A 21,371-nucleotide genomic window follows, 5' to 3' on the forward strand; every position below is an offset into this window, starting at 1 on the left:
CTCGAATCTTGTTCTTCTGGACATCTGACTCTCCTCTGCTTTTGGGATTGACTTTCACTCCAACTGAAACAACAAATAGGAAAGACTTTAGCTCATTGGCTTAATGAGAATATATTCAATATAGATAGGGTTGGAAAGATGACAGATTTAATGTGTGACAGGACTGAGAAAGTATTAATGTAGAAAATTAAAATCCAATTGACCATTACATTGACATTTGTCACTTCTGGGGTTCCACAGACAAAGATGAACCAAAACACAATGTAGAAAACAGATGGCACTCTATTTCCTATCTGATTATAAACCTGATTGTTTTGTTATGATACATCACAGCATTCATAGCCATGCGCTCCTTGTCTTTAGGTCTTTTAGGGCTGTGAGAATGTGGTAAAACAAATAATAAAACATCACCCGAGCATTCATGGAATGCCTGAGGCTGATTTAAAAGAGCATAGCAATAAAATCAGGTTGATGATGTGTGTATTTATCTTAAACCATATGGGATGGGACATCCAGTTATACATTAGGCTCAACATCAGCTGATTTTATACAAGCAGTGCTTTTTCAAGATGAGATCTGAATACCTTTACAGAGCGGGGGTTTGCCAGACCACCTCCCATCACTTTTGCAGGTTCGGTGCTCTGATCCCCCCGCCAAATAGAAGCCATCTTGACAGGTGTAGATCAGCGTATATCCCAAGGTAGGAAGATCCATGGATCGAACATCTACATTACTGGGGGTCTCTGGCTGTCTGCATGAATGTGCTGAGTGATAGGGAAGAGACATGAACATCAACCGCAAACTCTTGAGTTACATCTAAAAAAACCACACTATGATAAGGAGTCCACAGAGTTATAACAGACAAAGTTAAATCTTACCTATGCACTCAGGTTGAGTTCCACTCCAGGTGAGGTTTTCAAGGCAAGTTCTTGTGGTGGAACCGAGGATGTGGTAGTTTTTGCGGCACTTGAAGGAAATCTTACTACCAACCTACAGGACGTAAAAGCACAATTAACACTCCTCTTTATCTGCTGTTAACGGCATAGCTTCTAAAGAACTGCAGCAGTTAGCATTAAGTTCAAATCATCTTGCTGTCAAAATACATTAAAGAAAATTAATGAACTCAAGGTCAAATCTAAAAAAAAAAAAAAACAACAAAAAAAACAAATACCCCCCTTGTTAAAATCATTTTATCTCTTTTAGTGGATGTCAGTGCTGCATAATGTGCTGGACACCCCCTTCCTCTCTGTGCAAGGATGTCAGGGGAAATATGACACGTGGATTACATCCAATTATACCTCCACAAATTGAAGGATTTGCATGTTTGCTTAAATTCCACTATGAATTGTGTGGCCAATCTTTTCCATCAACAGGTTCTTATCTGTGTTCTAGACATGCCTGGTCCCTAAGATGAAAGAAAATATTGCCTCTCTCTTTCATCTGATAAATTCAGTCCCTAGAAATCTGGTTGCCTGTTCCAAACTAGCCTTCACATTGGGCCTGTTTGTAAAGACTTTGCTGGCTCGTTATTTCTTATTCTCATTTTAAATGAGATGGAGTTTATTATTCACCCACTTGGTCAACCTGCTCGCATCATTGCAGCCTCCTTGATACTTGATGCCTTGGTGCATCCTTAGATCACATAAAAGCAGTAAATTACCAGTGCTATTTATTTTCATGGTCTCTTTAATGGTCTCATTTACTCATAGTTACATCCTTTTAACAGCTCCTCCGCAAGTTGATTTTCTAAACATTGAAACCGGAACCTTCTGACCAACATAGCTCTACAAGTTGCAATTTGTTTGACCTTACATAGAGAAATGCATTCATTTTAGGTTTTATGTAGGTTGAAGATTATACAGTAGTTTTACTAAGTACAAAGTCAATGGATGTATTTCTTACCTGAAAGCCCTGGGCCATGACCGGGATACCGTAGGCTGGAGTTCCTGGATCACGGCAGCTGTTGAAGGCTGGGTCTTCACACACAGTCACGCACACGGGCACACACGCACACGCGTGCACACACACACACACACACACACACACACACACGAAGCATTGTGATATTTCATATATAAGCTTACCGATGTTCTAAACAAAGAACACTTACAACTGTTTTTTGTACTAAGATTAGTATATTGCAGCTACTAAAATCTGTCATAGCAAAAGTATTCTTGGTTTTAGAAGTATCAAAATGCATTCTATGGACATAAATGTTGTATTAAAAAAAAAATAAAAGCGTTCATCTGCAATGTTACTTGAAGCACCGTGAGTCAGATAAGTGTAAAGTGGATAAAATGACATAATTTTATTAAAGTAGAAAGAACAACATTTTCCTCTGAAATGTGATTGAGTGTATACAGCCACACAATATGGAAAATCTGAAGTGAGGTATTAGTTTGGCAAAAATGCAGATCAATGTTCTTTGATAGTTTCAACCCAAGTCAGCGGTTCTAGTAGTCAAAATAATGTATAGGAAAAACAGATACCATTATACAGCAGTAATTAACAAAGAAAGTTAGAAGAATTCAGTACTGGTCAGGGCACGATGGTACCACCATGGATATATTTTATAGTTATCTATGACAGACGATACAGTTATTTATAGCTGGGGACATGACAGATGTTCTGTGATTGCCATGGTTTCGCTACAAGACTGCTTTTCCACTTCAGCTGTTACACAATTATTCATCTTTTATCACAACTTGTTCCAAAATAAGCTTCATGTTTTTAGGACAGTTGCCACAAAAACCTTAAATTTCACATCAAAAAATGAAGGGCTGCTTTCCAAGATAAAATCTTTATAGAAAGCAAACACAGACATCAAAACTACACACTTCATCTATTGATTAGATAATATCTTCAGCTCTATCCGCACAGGAATACTAATGCTAAAATGAGCTCAAGACTAAGCTCCCCAATCTTATTTACCAATAATCTAATTTCACACAGTATTTTTCATAACTTGCTGATGAAATGTTTTTTCTTTGAAGTAAATTAAATATTTCAGATTTACATAAACCTTCTGTCAATTCTATTATGTTGTTTTCTAATGTATGCATATTGTTCTGTGTCCAATGCAGCAGGGTGTTAGGTGTGTTATTGACTACGATATTCATTATTTTCTACAAATTTGAGCACATGGAAGGTTTGTGGTGTAAAAAGAAAATTTCATTTCCAGCTAGCGCTTTCATGTCAGTTGTGACAGAGTAATTCGATGCTAGTTCTCTGTAATGCAATGTCACTGCATACTGTAAATGCCATATGATGACATTTACTGCTTGTCACTCTAGGTTGTATGAACTGATCTGACTTTCTTTGGCGATAACTTTAGCCTATAGTAAATAGCATGGTTTTTACACAGTGCTAAACTAATCACCATCATGGCAGTATACTGATTAGTTAAAACACATGGGGTCGAAGTGTGTTTGAGGCCAGAAGTGATTTTGTGTTCTTGTGGTAGTAGTTTTTTCATTACCTATGCAGGCTGGTTGCTGGCCACTCCAAATCCCATCAGCTTGACAAACTCTTGAGACAGAGCCTACCAGCAAGTAGGGTGTATGGCAGTAGAACCTGACCTCTGACCTGCATAGGGAAATACATATTTAATTACACACAGAGAAAAATAACAATAAGAAGTAATGAGCAATAACAAAACATGGCTTTGTTTGCACTTGATCATTTTAAGCACGGGTGTTTTCTTCAGTTGTTTATCTAACCAGCTCACCTTTGGCTTACATTGTTCTCTTGTTTTGCTCACAAACCAAAATGCATTTTGTCCTTGCAATGTTTCAAAGTGACATCCAGACATTGGGCCAAAAAACGTCAAATGTATTTTTAGCTATATTTTGAAACTTTAAAGAAACAACAACCCATACTGAGGTGTTCTTACTATAAAGAGCGGCTACACAGTACACATTACGAACCTTGTATTGTGAAGCATGCACATTAAGTCCCAATAATGATCAGCCTCAATTTCAGTTTATACAGCCAATGTGACAATCCTGTTTGAGTGACAGTATGTCTGTAGGCATATAGTGATTAAAAAAGCAGCCACAGCAGGCCGCCACAAGGTTTGTACAAATTATTTTAATCAAGCAAAGGTACTTCACAAAGCCTCATAGCCTTTCTGCAACATTAATTGAGTGTTGTTATTGCACACGTACCTAAATTACCATAAATAAACAAATAAAAAAACTGTGTCTGTGTGAGTCTGCTATTGCTAAATCTAACTACTAACCGGAAGGAAAAGATGTTCCCCTCTCTGAATCCTCCTCCAGGAGAGCCGGGATCTCCACACAGTGCAGCTTCAATGAGACAACAGACACATTCAGGACTTTGTGTGAACTGCTAAACATTTCTGAAAAGGGAAACAGTTCAAGTAACTAAGCCGCAGCTCGCTAACTCACGCAGGCACTGTGGTACGTCTCCTGTCCACGTCCCATTCCCCTCACATGTCAACACAGAAGGTGTGGACATCTGATAACCATGGAAACAACTGTAGCTAACACTCGATCCCCATGAATAGTCGGTTCCTTCCACTTTCCCATGATGTACTTGAGGAGGAGGTCCACACTGGATCACTAAAACAAAGACAGATGTAAAAGGTCACATACAGAAATTCGGATTGTCAGAATGACACTGCTTTACACTGCTGCCTCAGGAGCATGAAGGTCCTATTCTGGAATCTCTGCACTGGTCCTTCCTGTGTGTGGGTGTGTGTGGGTGTGCATATGTGTTGGTATACAACTTGTCTGTTCTCTCCACCAGGTGCTCAGTTTTGCACTAACCAAATACAGCTGTTACCTGTGACTATAGGTGTGTTTCTGTTAGATTTAATGCCATCTGTCTTCTACAGAATGCACTATTCTGTCTTTTGAACTACTGATGAGATGTTTCCGAAGAAGTGAGACAGGAGCTTCTGTTGGTGTGGACTTTTGACCTGAACTTTCAAGAGCTCTTACATGCACAAGAACCTATATAAAGAAACACTGAAGGAAAACAAAAATGGAAAAGTATAAGTCTCCTTTAAAATGATACAAACATTAATGCATCAACAACTATAATACAATACTTTTGGTACTTAAGCTACATTTTGATGCAAAACTGTTTTACTTACATAAACATTTGAATACATGTATTTCTAAACTCTGATATTGCTCCTTCTAAGCAATACAAAACCGTTTAACAGTTTAAACAAATAGTATTCCACCAAGACCTAATATTGTTTCAGTGGGATATTTATACTTCATTTGATCCTTTGCTAACATCTGCAATTTATCTTCAGCAGAGACAAATAAATCAACACCTAATAACATGATTAGCTATCAGACTGTCAAAGTCACAAAGACAAAACAACAGCTTAGACCTGTCCCTGGTGGATATGTAGCCCAAAGATGTGAAAGATATGAACCAACAAATGAAACAATGAACCTTTGAAGGAATTGCAACATTTCCAGACAGACAGTGTCATATTCAGCATACACAAAAGCAGGAAAATGCCACATAATGCTGACCAATGAGCCCAACTCTGGCCTTCCCCCTCTCTAATCTCTCATGTAGAGTAAACACGTGCCCCTAAAATGTGTTAACAATTTTATATGACAAAATGGCTCCACATGGGAGATGTGACATCAAGTCAAAAAAAAAGAACAGCAAACGTAACTGTCAGCAGTGTTGACCATATGGCTATTTACTGTCTTAAAGCAGCAGATGACCGAGGTCACCGCATTTTAGTTTCTTGGCATAAAGACAATCCTTGGTCACCATATGGACTGAGAATTTCTGAAAGGACATTTGCATTTTCTGTGATGCCATTTCTGACTGGGAGCTAACTGTGATATTGTTTTTTTCAAGTCTACTAAATTATATGCTGGCAATATTATACAAAACACAACTTTCCCATCAACCTTCTTCTTTTGAAATTCTGTCCTACATTGGGGATTTTAGGAAGAAATACATATTTATGCTTGAGACTCGCTATGTGGGATTGCTATTTATGTAATGCTAATGATTCACACAAACCTACTGCTACTTCGAAACTTGATTTCATAACTGCTCGTGTGCACACAAATGCTGATATCAAACAGTCCAGTGGATCAAGTCGATTCATTTGCATTAAAAAAGCATCTGTTAAACACAGAGTATTAAGTGTAACATAATATGAGAACATATTGTTTGGACAGCTTCACAAGATTTTAAGAACCCACAGTGTGCGTATACGATTGCAAGCACCTGCGTGTGTGTGTTTACACATGTGCACGTGTTGTGTGAGATGTCTATGCATATAACTCCATAACACCCTGATAAACATCTGTGTGTGCGTGCATGAGCCTAACTCCCTAAGATAATGATAACCATCTGCATGGTTTCAAACATCTAATAAAGTCAGTGTAATTCTCATCTAACCAGGAGACAGATGGTTTCACGCTCCATTCACTCTGCTATGATGATATACAGTGCACACAAGCATGCAGAGAGTGAGAGAGACACAGATACACAAACAGACATGCACACACAACTCATACATGATGTGTATATAGTCATTTGCAGCAATACGCAGGCAGGAGAAAAACATACAGATCAATTTAAGGAGAGAAAGTTGTTCATAAATAATACTTAATATACACCATAAGGACATCCTCCTTCCATCTATGTTTGATTATTCCTACTTTCTGTAATTTGATTTGCTTTTGCCCTCTCTCTGCAATTCCGGATTTTCCCCATTAATCTTCTTATTTTGTCAGTCTCTTTGCTGTTTCTCTGTTGTACTACAACCTTTTGGATGCAGAATCAAAGTGCCATTAACAAAAAATTGTTGGGATCAACTAAAACAACATCTTTTGTTTGTATCATCTGGGTTTCCAGGCAACTGTGGGTGCTCGCAGCAAACTAATCAACTGACTAATTCTAGCTTGGTTTGTCACCAGTGTCCTGAAGAAGCCTAGCTTCTCCCCAAAGTCATCCTCCCAGACACGCAAAAAAGTGTTTGATTTCTCTTGTTAGTTTTCTCCACTCAACAACGTGTTCTGCTTATTGTCGGTCTCATTAAAACAAATCTACACACCTGCACACAAGACTTTTGCAAATCCACTTTCTTATATCTTGCCCTCAATTATTTTTAGTAGTGTGACTCCAGTAACAATAGCTGGTGGCTAGCCGGCAGCTAGTGGGGATTCAAATAAATAATTGAGTGTTTTCTAAAAACAAGTTTGTTGTTCAGGATCAAACGCCAGCTGTCTAAAAATAGAATAAAACACTCTTATTGACTTCAGCAGTTAATATTCCAGAACAATATTTCTGCAGGTCTCTGATGCCCAAAGAACACTTGTGTCTGTAATTAAGGGTTTCTGAACTCTTTTATTTTCTCTTTGCGTGTCTCCTTTGTTGTGAATAGACTGGGTTGGCTTCACATGAGTGTGGAGGAGTAACTCTCATCCCTGTTTGCTCGCACACCTTCGCTCTTCCCTCCGTCACTGCGATCATTGACTTCTTTTGCTTTCCCCACCCTTTCTTGTTTCCTCTCACGTCTCTACACTCTGTTCTTTCTTACACTTTGGTCCCATGCCTCTGCTCTGTCTTCCTACTTTTCTCCCTCTAGCTCTTCTTCTTTTTCTCCATTGCACCTTTCTTCCCCATCCTTCTGCCCCAGCTCCACTCCTCTTTTATGTTCTTTCATTGCTCTCTTGGTCTCACACCATTACTGCCTCTCCTTCCCTTTTCCCTCGTCTTTTAGGCATATCTCTCTTGGCGCTATTCACCCAGCCAACACATTTTATGGGCTTAATCCCTTTTCTCACTGTGTGTTTACAGGTTTGGGGGCAGGTATTGATTTGCCTCTCTTTGTTTCTCCCATCACTCGCTTCCTCTCTCTCGCTTGCTGCTCTGTCGCTTACTCCTTATAGCCCCACTGATGGCTCATCACATTCTCTCTTAACCCCTTTTTATTCATCCACTTGACTCTCTCTCTCTCTCTCTTCGCACCGCCCATTTTCTTTCTTTCTTAATCTCTGCATTACACTTTATTGTGTCTCCTTTAGCTGTTATCTAGTATTTTCTTCCACTACACCTCTTCATCCCTTCGATTCTTCCTCTCCCTCTCTCCGCCTTTACTCCTTCTTTCTTACCCTCCTTCCTCAACGATTCCTCTGCATTGCTTTGCTTGCTCGATCTCTCCTTCCTCCTCACTTGATTCATTTGGCCTGTCAAGCTACACTTTTATGGCTTACAACTCCCTCATTCAATCAGTTCCTGTGTCTGCATGTGTGTGTGTCTGTGTGAAGGAAGCTGTTGTTCCAAAACAGGATCAAATGAAGACTTGTGGATTGTTTGAAGTGTGAGAAAAACTGAGGGGATGAAAACAGGGGAGCTGAACAGAAACACATGAACAGTAGAAGAAGAACTTAAACAAGAGGAGAAAAGTGGGGAGCAAAGGAGGGCAAAGAAGAAAAGACTGGGGAGGAACAAAAGGAAGAGAAACAAGAAGAGATAAAGGACTTGCAGCATTCTCACACCTTTATCTCTTCCATTATTCCCCTTTCCTTCTAATTTTCTCTTTTCAATTTCCGGCCTCAGTCTCATTCTCTATCACCTACAGTCTCTTTTACTCCTCTGTTTCCTTCTCTCTGCATCTCTCTATCTGGTTCCTCTCAGTAGCCTCTCTGCCGGCTTTCTAAGTTTTTTCATCTCAGTTCAAAGCCTCTGCAACTGCAGGAGCCAGCAGGAGATTTTCTCTTTGTGGGAAGAAGCAGCAGGGAGGATCTCAGGAAACATTCCCTTTTACTGCTGTTGAGTATCACAGTCTAAACTCTAAATACGGGCTGTTGTAAAACTGTGACTCATTTCATTTTAATGCATTCTTTTTTATTTTCTATTTTCCTCTTTGTGTTTGTGGAAAAAAGAAGGGTGTCAGGAAATAAACCTTAATTTAACACTCGGTAAATGCAAGGAGCAATGTTCAACCTCCCCTGGCCTCTGTCTAATGTAGTGTTGAAGTCGCAATCTGTTATTTTACTGTAGCAGCTCGAATTAAAACACTGTTGCCCTTATTTAAATTGTCTCTTGTTATTGTGTTTTTGCTTCAGTTGTACAGATCTTTAACAGTAACTGCCTTTGTTATTCTTCAGTGTTAAGTACCTTGTTATTAGAATATTTCTGTCTCCCTGTGACATGACACATTTACCACCTCCAGTTAAAGTTCTATATGGTGTTCAACTGCAGTGTACAATCTAAGAAAATGCTTTGAAAAAACTTTCTAGTAGCTTGCATCTCATAGACAAACAGCGCAAAGTCTCACTAAATCAAGGATAAAATGCTACTTAAAGCTGCTGTTGTTGACGTTTCAGCTAACATCCTGTCTGTTTTGCAGTCCCTTCCTTCCTTTCTACGTCACCACCTGCACGACTCCTTTCTTTTTTTTTGAGGCAGCTCTCTTTGCCTTTTTCCTTCTTTAAGCCTTTTGCATCCCTTGGCCTGTTTGGCACTATAAGCCATCACGGGCAGTGGTGGAATTGAAACCTTTCTCTCTTTCACCATTGCCAGTATAGGTACCAGAGCAGGAGGATCCTGCTCTCTGTATGTTACTTGATCAGACAAGACCGCCTCTTTATGGAGTTCTCTTTCCTGATATATTCCTGGATAAAGTGGGCAGGGGTAACAGAAAACGTGTTTATCTTTTGCATTAACAGGGGGAGGAAAGATATGGTTACTTAAGAAACACTCCAACAGTGATTACTATTGGAATACAGAGCTATTTAACACTGACTGTAATCAGAAAATAATGCTTACAGCAGCCTTAAAATCAAATATTCTTTAAATAATGTGATGTCAACATCATATCTCAATTTTTCATGCATGGTCATTAAAGTGGCTTGTCTACACGACTAGTTTTACATTTGAATTTTTATAAGATGACATATAGTTTATCTTATGTGCTTTTTAACATGCTTGAGTCACCTTTTGTTTATTTAGTGGTGTTGCTGATGGTTGTTACTGACTCTACTAAACTATTTTCGAAAAGCAGTATGATGTTTGCTGTTCGTTTTCTGTTTGTTTTTAATTGTAAAATGACTCATGTAATGTACATATTTTGGCCTTTGGTTTCTACTTTTTGTATTGTTTTTATGTTCTTTTTTTCTATTTCTTATCTTTGTATTCATTACTACATTGGCCCTGCATGGGAATTTTAATTATGTAAAAGGATTTATTGAGTATTATTCAAAATACTTGATTTAAGGAATGCTCATGCAAAAAGTTTGCAAAACTGGCTATGTATATAGATTGTTTTACTTTGAACAACTATAGCTGCTGGAGTCATGGACATGAACAAACATATACATAATCGGGACTGTAATCAATCAAATCAATGATTTTATGGCATCACTTTGGCCGCAGTGAGTGACAGCTCTTCTTACCTTTACAGCTGGGTTTGGTTTGGTTCCAGGTTCCATCTTTAGTGCAGCGCAGAACGCTGCGTCCAGGTCCAGGTGGTTCCATCAGGTGACCAGGGTTACAGCGGTAGATCACTGTATGGTTGTAAGTAAACTCTCTTCCTAGATAGATCCCATTGGCTACTGGCCCAGGGTCCCCGCAGCTGATCACTGAAGAAGATAAGAGAACGTTTGTGTGTCATGAATACTTTATGTGAAGTGTGTATTTTCCGTTAGATGATGTTGTTCCAGCAGTCCAACAGTAGTGTAGTAATGCACCAATAACTCATTGTGCTTTTGAATGTAATCCGATGTTTTTATTTTTCCATGCTGGCCCTCTAACCCCGACCTCCTGCTCAACTTTCTCAGAAACTGCCCATGCTAACTTCCCTGAGGCACAACCCTGCTTCATTTCACCTACCTCCCACCTTATTTCTCTCCTTCCATCAACATCTCTGACTGGTTCTGTTAGGCTAAATAAGTGGAACATTCAAAACAACAAATGTACCTGCACAGCAGCAGATTGACCAGTCCGTCCACAAATCATACATCTCCTAGAGTTAAAAATACTACTATGCAAGCAACAACATTGAGACTATCTGCAGCGGTACTTGTAGTGTTATAGCTAATGAATGCTAATGAAGCATAAAAATGACCACATCTCCTGCTAATAATGACCATAATAGTAACAATGAAGCAATTATATTGAGCCTGTAACCTACCAGTGCAGTCTGGGGGCTGTCCTGTCCATGTCCCGTTTGTTGTGCAGTGTCTGGTGGTCAGGCCTGATGTTTTGAAGCCTTCCCAGCATGCATAAGCCACCGAGCTGCCGAAGGTGATGCCATCACTGAAGACAATTCTGCCGTGTGCTGGGGTGCCAGGGTTACCACAGGATACAGCTGAGAAATGAGGAAATATTAAACAGTGGTGATTAATCACAGTGATAATATCAGTGTGAGCAATACTGTCTTGCTGTCACTCAAGGCTGATCAGCTATGGGCTGCAATAATGAGATTATCACCGGAGTCAGCTGGAAATAACTCTAAATGTGTCCTGGAGGTAGTGAGGCTGATTAATAACTAAAGGTTGTTGGACTGATTCCCAGCACTGAATGGCAGATGTACAGTACTCCAGTTGTATGCTAGAGGCTGGTAATACAGCCACAACACTGAGCCTCAGGTGTAGCCCACTCATACAAGGGTATTTTTGAAAAAGAAGTTTAAAAAAAAAAAAAGCTCTCCATCAAGATGAGCATTTTAGCACTGAACCAAAAATAATCTCTCTTCCATTCAAACACCTGAAAATGCATTTCAGATCACCATTCATCCAAGCATGCTGGTGTAAACAGGAAGCAGATGGTATACTCCGCGCTTGGTTTCTCAGTTACAGAAAACACTATGAATGATTTTTACTTTTACTTACTCTTCATGTACTTTTTTATTTTTGTTTTGATTACAGATACCAAGGCAACAGGATATTTTTCTGTAACAGGACAAACATGAGAGGCAGTTTTGTCTCTCTTTTCCATCACTGTATTATCATCGCATTTGTGTCTTTCTAAATAGAGAATATTACATCTAGTCTGTCAGTGTTCAAACTCAGATACTCCAATATCATCACATACTCCCGGTTCAAATTTGCCAAGGAGGCTAAATAAATCCCAATGAGGAAGTGAAAGTGGGTGTCTGCGCCATTGTTTATAAAAAATCTCAGTTACTGCCTGCCAGAAGTAAACACTATTAACCAATAATCTGAAACTCCTCTGTATCTGTGGAGTAAAGGTCAATTTTCACTGAACTCAAACGCTGTTTACATGCGAATGAAAGGTCTGCACCAAGGACAGGCCTCTGTTGCCAGGTTCGGCCCTTCTTAAAACCACGACATGCTGTCTGAAAATATGTATGGTGACCACGGCTTAGATGTCAAGATAACCGTGGTAAAACATCCAATGCTGGTGGGGAAAAAATTATGGAAAGAGGAAACACTGGTCATGCAGCAGGGTTGTAAAGCTAATTATCAGTCAGTTCTTGTGGACAGTGTCCTTCCTGAGTTATCTTGGGGTGAACAAAGTCTCAGCTGAGCTCAGATGAGAGCACAGACAATGCATATTGAGAATATGAGATCAGTTGTATGCTTGACATACAGCTTCCAATAAGCCACACTGGTGTTTGTCTTCACAGCTTTTTCCACGGGCTCAACACTAAAGCCTCTAAAATGCACTGTTCCCACAGTGAATCTCAGGGTATCCCTTTTGTTTTTCTGGGACAAGAAGCAACAACTTTTTTTTTTTTTTTTGGGGGGGGGGAAAGAGAGTGATCCATATCCATCCTACATTGTAAAACAAAACTGACACGAGAATGCAGATGGGGGGGTGGCTAGGTCTCCTTTCTGAACTAGTGATTCATCAATATTTAGTTCGCTGGCACAGCACATTAACAGAATAGACAGGAATTAGCAACCAACCACAGCACATTTCACTAATCAGATCATGACAGCTGACAGCCTTTAACAATCAAACACCTATTGACGCATTCATTAGTTAGAGCCCTTAAAAGCTCTGTCCAAGAGTGCGCGTGTGTCTGTGTTTGTGTCTACGAGTATTATCAGTATGCCTGCTGTGAGCAACAGTCCGTGCATGTGTGTGTGTTTTTGTATGGATGTGTGTATGGATTTCTTTGTGTTTGTGTCCAAGTGATAGATGCCTCATCCTTTCTGAATCAGCTTTTAACCACTATTAGCTTAATGAAAAACAACTTTAGACAGACATAAATAATTAGTGTAACAAACACAGACACTGGCATGCACACACACAAATAGACACAACCTCTAAGGTGAAGGAAAAATTCAGTTGTTGTCATGGAGTTTCCATCGCACACTTTCTACAATGCTATACAACTACTTCAATTAAGTTTGAAAGTCCTGTGTCTCGCAGTTTTACTTTTGGGGGAAGGTTGAATTTTCCAAAATAAGATACAATCTGGAAATATTGATTGCTGGCATGAAGGAAAATCACATTATGGGTTTCTATTAACTTTCTGAATGATCTTAAAAAAGCAGTTTCTAAGAGGTAATCATGGCTATGTTAAATTTGTTATTTTGTTACTTATATCAACATTTGTACAGTACGTGTCATATCACCCTCAGATTACATGTACAGGAGCTGACTGTCATGTCTGGAGCAGGGAATGATCCTGAACCTTGTGAGACTGCTGCCAAGTGGAAAGACCACTGTTCAAGGTGACGTTTCAACATCTGTAAGGGCCAAACCACTGGATGATTTTAATATGCTGTCTGGACATTTTCCAGCTTTCTGGTTTTTGTGCATGTGTGTATACCTAACCAGACCTTAACCACAGCAATGTCACGACTTAAAAATTAATACTTAAATAAAAATGAAAAGTTGCAACATATCCATATGATACTTAAGCCCAATCCCAATACACCCCCTGCCTTTGCCCTTTAGCCATATACCTAAAGTTTGTGTGTTTGTGCCTAGAGGTAGGGTCTCGATTAGGGTAGTGTTATGTAATAGCGCTACATGGCCCACCAAACCAAAGTCTTTCAGAGGCACATTTCAAACTGAGGGTAATGACAATTCTCTGTTGTTTTAATGTTTTTGTTCCTTTTCTTCAGAATAAGCATCAGTTACTACTAGTTTGCTGATGTCTCAGTGGCTAAACAGCCAACAAGACATTGATGATTTGCGCATGACATCCCTGTATTTTGATGTATTTAAATGTTGAACTTCCCCCTTTGATGGCATATGATGACTGAAATGTACCTTAAGTTCAGAATTGAAGTTGCTGCAGTTGCTACCATTCCTCTAATATCATTGCAGACTGGCAGTTTAGGTTGCAAGTCTGGCTGCAAGTTTTAGCCTATAAAGCACAGCTGGTAGCCACATAACACCGTTTTCTATGATGACTTAATGATAGTGTGAGGCTGTGTGCGAACTGTAACATAAGAGAAATCACCAAAGCTAAGGATGATCGGAAATGTCGGTGGTGTTTGTTTGCATAAAAGCGACCAACAGCAATTCATGACGTAGGATCTTGAAGGGTTGTCCCATTTCATATAAGGAGATCTCAACCACTACCCCTGCCCCCTCTGTTGTAAGGCACAAGTTGGCTCTCAAAAATTAGGGGTAGGATGAAAAATTGGGAATGGGATTGTAGAAATGTTGAAACATACAAATGTAACATATCTGTGGTTTGCAGAAATGCGCAATACCAACATTCACTTGAGGATTTGCATTGCTTTTTAATATGAATCAGCTGATAATGACTGAACAAAATACATGGCATGTTAGTATGAAATGTTTTAAAGAAACGTTGCCATTTAGCAGACAAATAAATTCAGATATGTGAGTAGATGCACTGCAGCTTTTTGACATTTATTTAATTGTGACTTTAATGCTTTTCAGTACTCTATATTTAGTATGATGATGGTAATACATCACGGAACACACTGAAATTGTATGACTCACTCCTCCTCACATTACTGCTTGAACAGCCCATTAATCTAACCAAATCTTAAGACTGCGTCAGACTACAATAGAGTTAATGTCAGCAGTGTTTTATTCAGCCTACCACACAAAGTTGGGAAAAGGAAGGCAACACAGCAGCTTAGGATTTCAGTGTCTCTACAGCACTATGGGGACTGATTTTAATTTCCCCTAAACTCCCAGGGGTTTAAAGAGTGTCTTTGAAAACTGCTGTTGTATAGGACGTACTTTATTACTACAGCGCTGTGGAACATCCAGCTCAGTCAGTGAGGAGTGACACACTTCAATCCTTTGTATCTGGGGCGCACTGATATAAACATGCACATATATACACACACACACAAACCTGAATCTTCATATTTGTGCCTCAAACAGCTAATTCCATAAACCTCGTACACTATGTGAATTGTGAGGTTGTTTTTTATTGAAAGACAATTGCACACTTTGAACATTTGTCAACATGTTAGATCACCTCTTATGTAAAAACGGTAGAAAACATGCTTTTGTGTGTTGTGTGAATTATAGACAGTATAGACAGCGATTAACTGCATGTGAAACCTATACACTTCAATAATGAACATAGCAAACATTTAAATACATATATAAACTAATTTCGACTTTATTACTTAAAACCATCTCATTGATATATACTATATCCAAGCAATGTGTAGGTGTTACCTACACAAGATATATAAATCACAATATACAGTGTATAATGTATGTAATGTTCTCTAAGCTATGTTTGGTAATGGATTAGATGCTTACTGTCACTAGCATGCCAAGTAGCCTGATGCTACTGTATTCTCCAAAGAAGCGATTAAGCTGCAACTTTGGATGCTGAGCTGATTTATTTTCAAATAAAATGCTGAATAATTAAGTTCACATGCCACAAATACACTGTGGGTTTATACCAAATCTGCACGGCTTCCTTTTACATCAATGTTTATTTTTACAGCAGTGTTTTATAGTATCTGGGTTGGGACCCAAAGGTAACCTCAAATGAGACAAGGATAACTTGGTATCAAAATGCATGATGCTTCCTAAACAGACAGTTCAGCATATGCTATGTTGTCAAATCCAAGCCCCTTGCATAAAAGAAGCAGCAGTCTTTTTCTATAAAACAGGGTCAATAAATGGTGCATATAAATAGAATACCGCACATGACAGCTCCATAAATATCTGTTTTGACTCAAGGAGAAATTCACTGCTTTGATATTTCAAGACTACAACTCCAAGTGTTATGATGATGCTTTTATACAGGCATCAAAAGATTTTTCTTTCAACAGAGTCAAATTTTATGAAACAACATGAGTCAGGCAGTGGTCGAGGAAGTATTCAGATCCTTCAATGAAGTATAAGCAGCAGTGCCCCACTGTAAAAATATTCCACTTCAGGTAAAAGTCCTGCATTCAAAACCTTATTTAATTAAAGGTATGTACGTATTATAAACAAATTGCCTAAAACAGAAGTAGAAGAAGTATTATTTATGATGTTTTACCGCTGCATTAATGTGTATGTTGGATTCTACTACTGTAGATATCTAAGGCTGAGGTCATTTTTAATCTACAGTACTGCAGCATATTCTATAAAATCAGCCCTTAGGGGAAAAACTAAATGCTTCAGTTTGCCAAAAAAGCAAATTTTAAAATCACCAAATTTAGAGAAACATGGTTTTAACTGGACAGAAAGGGTACAAAAAATTGTATTCTTAAAAGAAACTAGTATCTAAAGTGGTCAATGTTGTACGGAAAAACATTAAGGCCAAAATGTCTAAATATTTAGATGTAGTGGAATAGAGGTCTAAAGTTCCATAAAATAAATATACTTATGCAAAGTACAAGTACTTTGAATTTGTACACTGGCAAGATGGCTTTTGCCTTAAACTGCGCTGTCTGTAAACTAGAGAGGTGCAAACATTTTTTTTCATAAATATATATCCAGAGAAAACAGAGAAAAAGGACTGTGGCATTTCCAATTGTCAAAAGTTAGACAACCTACAACAACCAGCATGCACTTGATGCACCGGATCACTGAACACTCCTGCTGATGTACTGCAACTAACAGAATCATATTAAAGCTGAACAAAAAGTATAGCAAATGTGCTTTTGAAAACATTTTAGGTGAGAAATAGATAACGAACAGGATCATGGTTCATGTTTCATCAAATTCTAAGATGGGCTCTCTCCCTCAATATAACTACACTCTGTGTGTCTGTGGATGCCGGCATTCAAAAATGCAGGAGTACATTGTGTAGTTAACACATTTGGCAGATTTTTGCTGGCAAAGGAGTTGGGGGCTCTGGGTGCAGATGAAACTGTAGTGATACACAGCTAAGTACAGTAAGGAAAATGTACATAGCTACACTACACTACTGGAGTCATGTGAAGTCACTGCCATGCTTTCCTACCTTGACAGACAGGCTGCGTGCCGCTCCAGGTGCCGTTGTGAAGGCAGGTCCTCTCCGCTGAGCCACTAAGACTATATCCTGCCTCACAGCTGAAACGCAGCAGGCTCTTGGTTTTAAATTCTTCCCCTCCCAGACGGGCACCATGGGGAGGCATCCCTGGGTCTCCACAGATTCCTGGACTTATACCTATAGAAAGAAATTAGACATGAAGTTAATATACCATTCCAATAGCCCGACACACATACACCACTGATGCAACCAAGGACTTCTCAGACAGTGCTTACTGTAGGAGATACACTTGAACATGTAACCACATGCACAGAAACTCTGAATACACTCGATGTACTTAACTTGAAACAACAGCTGCATTCAGATGATCCATTAGGCTCCTTACCGGCTTTATATAACTCCATGGTAAAACACAGGGTTAAGAGGTTGTCTCTCACTGGGGCCAGCATGCTAAAAAGATATGTGTGCGTCCATGCTACAGCCTCAACATCAACAAAAAAGCATTTGTGATGTTGGAAATGCACAAATATTTTGCCTACTCAGTCTTTTCATATACAGTGACACACACACACACACACACACACACACACACACACACACACACACACACACACACACACACACACCACCCCATATACCGGTATATAGTAAAGGCACACACCCAGACACACAAACTTTGCAAAACTGTACTTTGCATTTAGGCTATACCAAATTGTTCTAGCATTAAAAGCACTGAGCGTGTCACAATTTTAGGAGCTTAAATTCCATCGGTGGGGATTTGTGAGTTTAACAGGGTACAGCTCCAAATGTGGCGTCTTGCATCTCAATGAGGTCTTCAGCTGCAGGATGGATTCTGCCCCGCTGAGCATTCTATTCTGAGGCCAGCAGAGTAAGCTTATTGCATTTCAGCTGTTGAGACAGTAGATGCTGAGTTTGGAAACGATCAGTTGTAGTGTTGTGGGATCTGCGTAAGCCTACTGTAGAGCAGCACTTAGAACCTGAGTAGTAAAAACACCTCATTTTCCCATGCAGCTCAAGCCGGGTTACATAGAGTTCAGCAGATTATTTCTTTTATGATTTTTATTTCTAAACTGGGCCTCTTTAAATGTATTCTTCTTCTCATCAAATTGAAGATTGGTAAGAAGCACAAAGCTTTACCAAATCAGTCCATTTCTCTGTATTTGCAGATTAATTTCTTGTATCAATAATGACAATTCCATCTTTTCAAGATATTTACATGGCATGACTGTCAAATGGTGATTTAGTTAACACAACTCACCCTTTAGACCTAGCAACAGCAATGAAACAGCATTGGAATTGTTATATTGCTGTGATAAAGACTGTTGAAAAATATTGAAATGCTTTCTTAAAATAAATTTTGTGTGAAAAAAGGATGTAATGTGCAAAGAGTAGAGCAGACAGTTATCAGTAAGCTCACTTTAGTTTGTCACTTCGTAAATGTGGTAATTCACTTTTAATTCTATTGTAATATGTGCCCATGTGGCTAGTTTAGACCTCTGTGCCATTTTACAAGTTGTGAAGAGTAACCTTTTAGTAACCTAAAATCAAAAGCAAACCCAGTTTAAGAAGTGAGTGCTGAAATGTATATGGAAGTCTGAAACACACAGGAAGCCAGACTGTGACCATATTTACTGGTCAGTTCTTGTTACTGCATGTTATTGTCATATAGCACAGTACAGGCTACAGCTGACATTATGCAGTGTGTGATTCTGGAGCAACAGCACACTGGAGATATCTTAATACTGACATTCTTCTGAGATATGGCTCATTCTTGTTACACCAGATGGGATGATACTATTTTTTGACAGCTGAACCAGTTTTTATCTCTTTCCTCACTAACTCAACAGAGGTTTTGTTGTTTTGTAGTTTTTTATTTGTACGTGCGTGGCTTGATCTATAAATAGCATCATCTACTGGTAAGCTTACCGTGGCAACTGTTTTGATGGTTGAAGATATACATATAGTATAGAGGCTTCTCTGCAAACGCTTTCATCAAAAACTAATTTCTTGTTGTAATGTCATGACACACATTTCTCTGTCGCAGTGTAGATGCAGGAGATTTCAGTGGGTGTGATTGCTTTAGATTAAGAGACATGCTGTGAAACGGATAGCCGACATGCCTTCCATTTAGAATAGGCTGTATCAACATGCATGACAGCATAACTGACTAAATATCTACTCTCTGCAATTCTACCAGCTGGAGACCAGTTGGCATGCTGCTTTATTGACTAGTGTGCCTTTACCAGTGCAGTACGGTGGCGCTCCACTCCATGTGCCATCCTCCTGACAGTGGCGAGTCGCATTGCCCACCAGCACCCCTCCAGGCAGACAGGAGTACTGCAGCACTGAACTGTACGTCCAGCTGCGGGTTCCAGACACTACTGCATTAGGGGGTACACCGGGGTCACCACAGGAAATAGCTGGAGAGACAATGACAGATTGAGAGAGAGAGAAAGAGAGCGAGAGGGGGGATGGAAGTGTTAGTGTCTGATTGTGTCCAACTATAGATTCCAGATACTCCTGCATTAGATGGTGCAGCTGGGTCATTGTGGGAGGCAGCCCGAGGGAGCGGGTGACAGCAAGGGAGGGGCAGGATTAACACAAGTGTTTGTTGTTTTTGTGTGCCTGTTTACGTACACACACAGGGAATAGAAAAAGAAAGATTGCTCTGTGAACTACATCAAAGATTAAATACATTTTTGCAATTATGCTGTCTAAAATACACAGATAGCAGATAAATATTCATGAAGTGTGGAGAAAATGTTTTATCTAACATTTTTTTCTGAATTTGAAACACTTCTGATGTCTTTTAAGTAACAATTTACCAGACAGAGTTTCTACCAATATGTTATAAATCTAAATATCAAACAGTAGATTTAGTTTGTTTAATCTTTCCTTTTTGTAGTTTTGCCTTTAACTTATGTACTGTAGAAGCAGACAGTAAATGTGGGCAGAGAGTATTGAAGACTGAAACTTCCAAAATCAGAAGTAGGATGTCATGCCTTGATTCAGTCATTATTAATTTCTTTGCACATTTTTTGATCTTGGCAGTTTTGGTGTTCCATAAGAGGGCGAGGGACGTGCAACAAATGTCTGTGGCACGAGTCCCACCAAAGACTCTACGGTGTACGCTATGCTTTTCCATTATTTACAATATAACTCGCACAGCTTTACTTGCGCTGTATGGTGGTATAAAGTCATGCCAGTAAAGCTTATTTTTATTGAGTTTAATTGAATTGCCTGAGAGAGAAAGAAAGAACCAATAACTCATCTCAAATTAAATTCCCTTTAGCTAGAAAACATAGAGGGAGTCTTTCTCCTCTCTCCCTCTCCTTTGTAGAGAACTAGTAGAAATCGTTCCATAGCGTTAAAGCATTGGACATCAGTGAAAAGAATCTTCTAGGTTTTTCTTCAATTTTGAAAAAATCGACGTTTTACAGAGCACAGGTTTCTGGAGGACACAGATATGAAACTGCTCTCGATTTTCTATTTCTGCCAAATGACTGGTCCTCCAATATCTCCCCTTACCCCCCAAATTATATTACTCCATCCTCTCCTTGCCCCTCAGTCATCGCCCCTCTCCCCCCAATTTTTTCGATAAGACCTTGTTTCTCGAATGTAATGCAGCGTCTACCCCTCTCTCCCTCTCTGTCTGATTCCTCATCTCTACCTCTTTGTTACTATGTCGTCGTCCTGGTCGCCTCTCTGTGTTTCTCTCTCTATCTCTGAATCAGTCTCCTTCTCTCTATCGCTCTCAAGTTTAATCTCTGTATTTCTATCAGCCATGGTAGCTCTCTGACAGGAACGCCTATTGCCCTAAGAGACACACGCTCCCCTTTTTATCTGCACACACACATACACACACACACACACAAACATGCTCAGACCTTTAAGCCTCTTTCTTTCATTCTCTTGCCTTCCTTTTATGATTACTCCCTCCCATTTTCCACCTTGAACCCCTTTATTCTCTCAGTTTCTCATTCGCTCCTCATCTTCCTCCCAC

General features: G+C 39.3%; 1 protein-coding gene across 3 annotated transcripts in view; it reads right to left on the reverse strand.

Moving 5' to 3' along the window:
• The window catches only part of LOC115580272 (CUB and sushi domain-containing protein 1-like), a 419,751-nt gene that overhangs the window by 18,243 nt on the left and 380,137 nt on the right, over window positions 1–21,371 (reverse strand). For all 3 annotated transcript variants that reach the window (XR_003983835.1, XM_030414457.1, XM_030414456.1), the window contains exons 59-69: window positions 19,612–19,788; window positions 17,339–17,524; window positions 11,150–11,326; window positions 10,413–10,598; window positions 4,410–4,583; window positions 4,241–4,307; window positions 3,479–3,585; window positions 1,903–1,976; window positions 879–990; window positions 585–764; window positions 1–63 (exon numbers count right to left, since the gene is read on the reverse strand). Coding sequence is in view for 2 of the 3 variants with exons in the window: in XM_030414457.1 (XP_030270317.1) it covers window positions 1–63; window positions 585–764; window positions 879–990; window positions 1,903–1,976; window positions 3,479–3,585; window positions 4,241–4,307; window positions 4,410–4,583; window positions 10,413–10,598; window positions 11,150–11,326; window positions 17,339–17,524; window positions 19,612–19,788 (1,503 nt within the window). In the remaining variant the exon portion in view is untranslated. The remainder of the gene's footprint in view (window positions 64–584; window positions 765–878; window positions 991–1,902; window positions 1,977–3,478; window positions 3,586–4,240; window positions 4,308–4,409; window positions 4,584–10,412; window positions 10,599–11,149; window positions 11,327–17,338; window positions 17,525–19,611; window positions 19,789–21,371) is intronic.

The sequence above is a fragment of the Sparus aurata genome, chromosome 4 (assembly GCF_900880675.1).
Source record: "Sparus aurata chromosome 4, fSpaAur1.1, whole genome shotgun sequence".
In the NCBI taxonomy this organism is placed as follows: domain Eukaryota; kingdom Metazoa; phylum Chordata; class Actinopteri; order Spariformes; family Sparidae; genus Sparus; species Sparus aurata.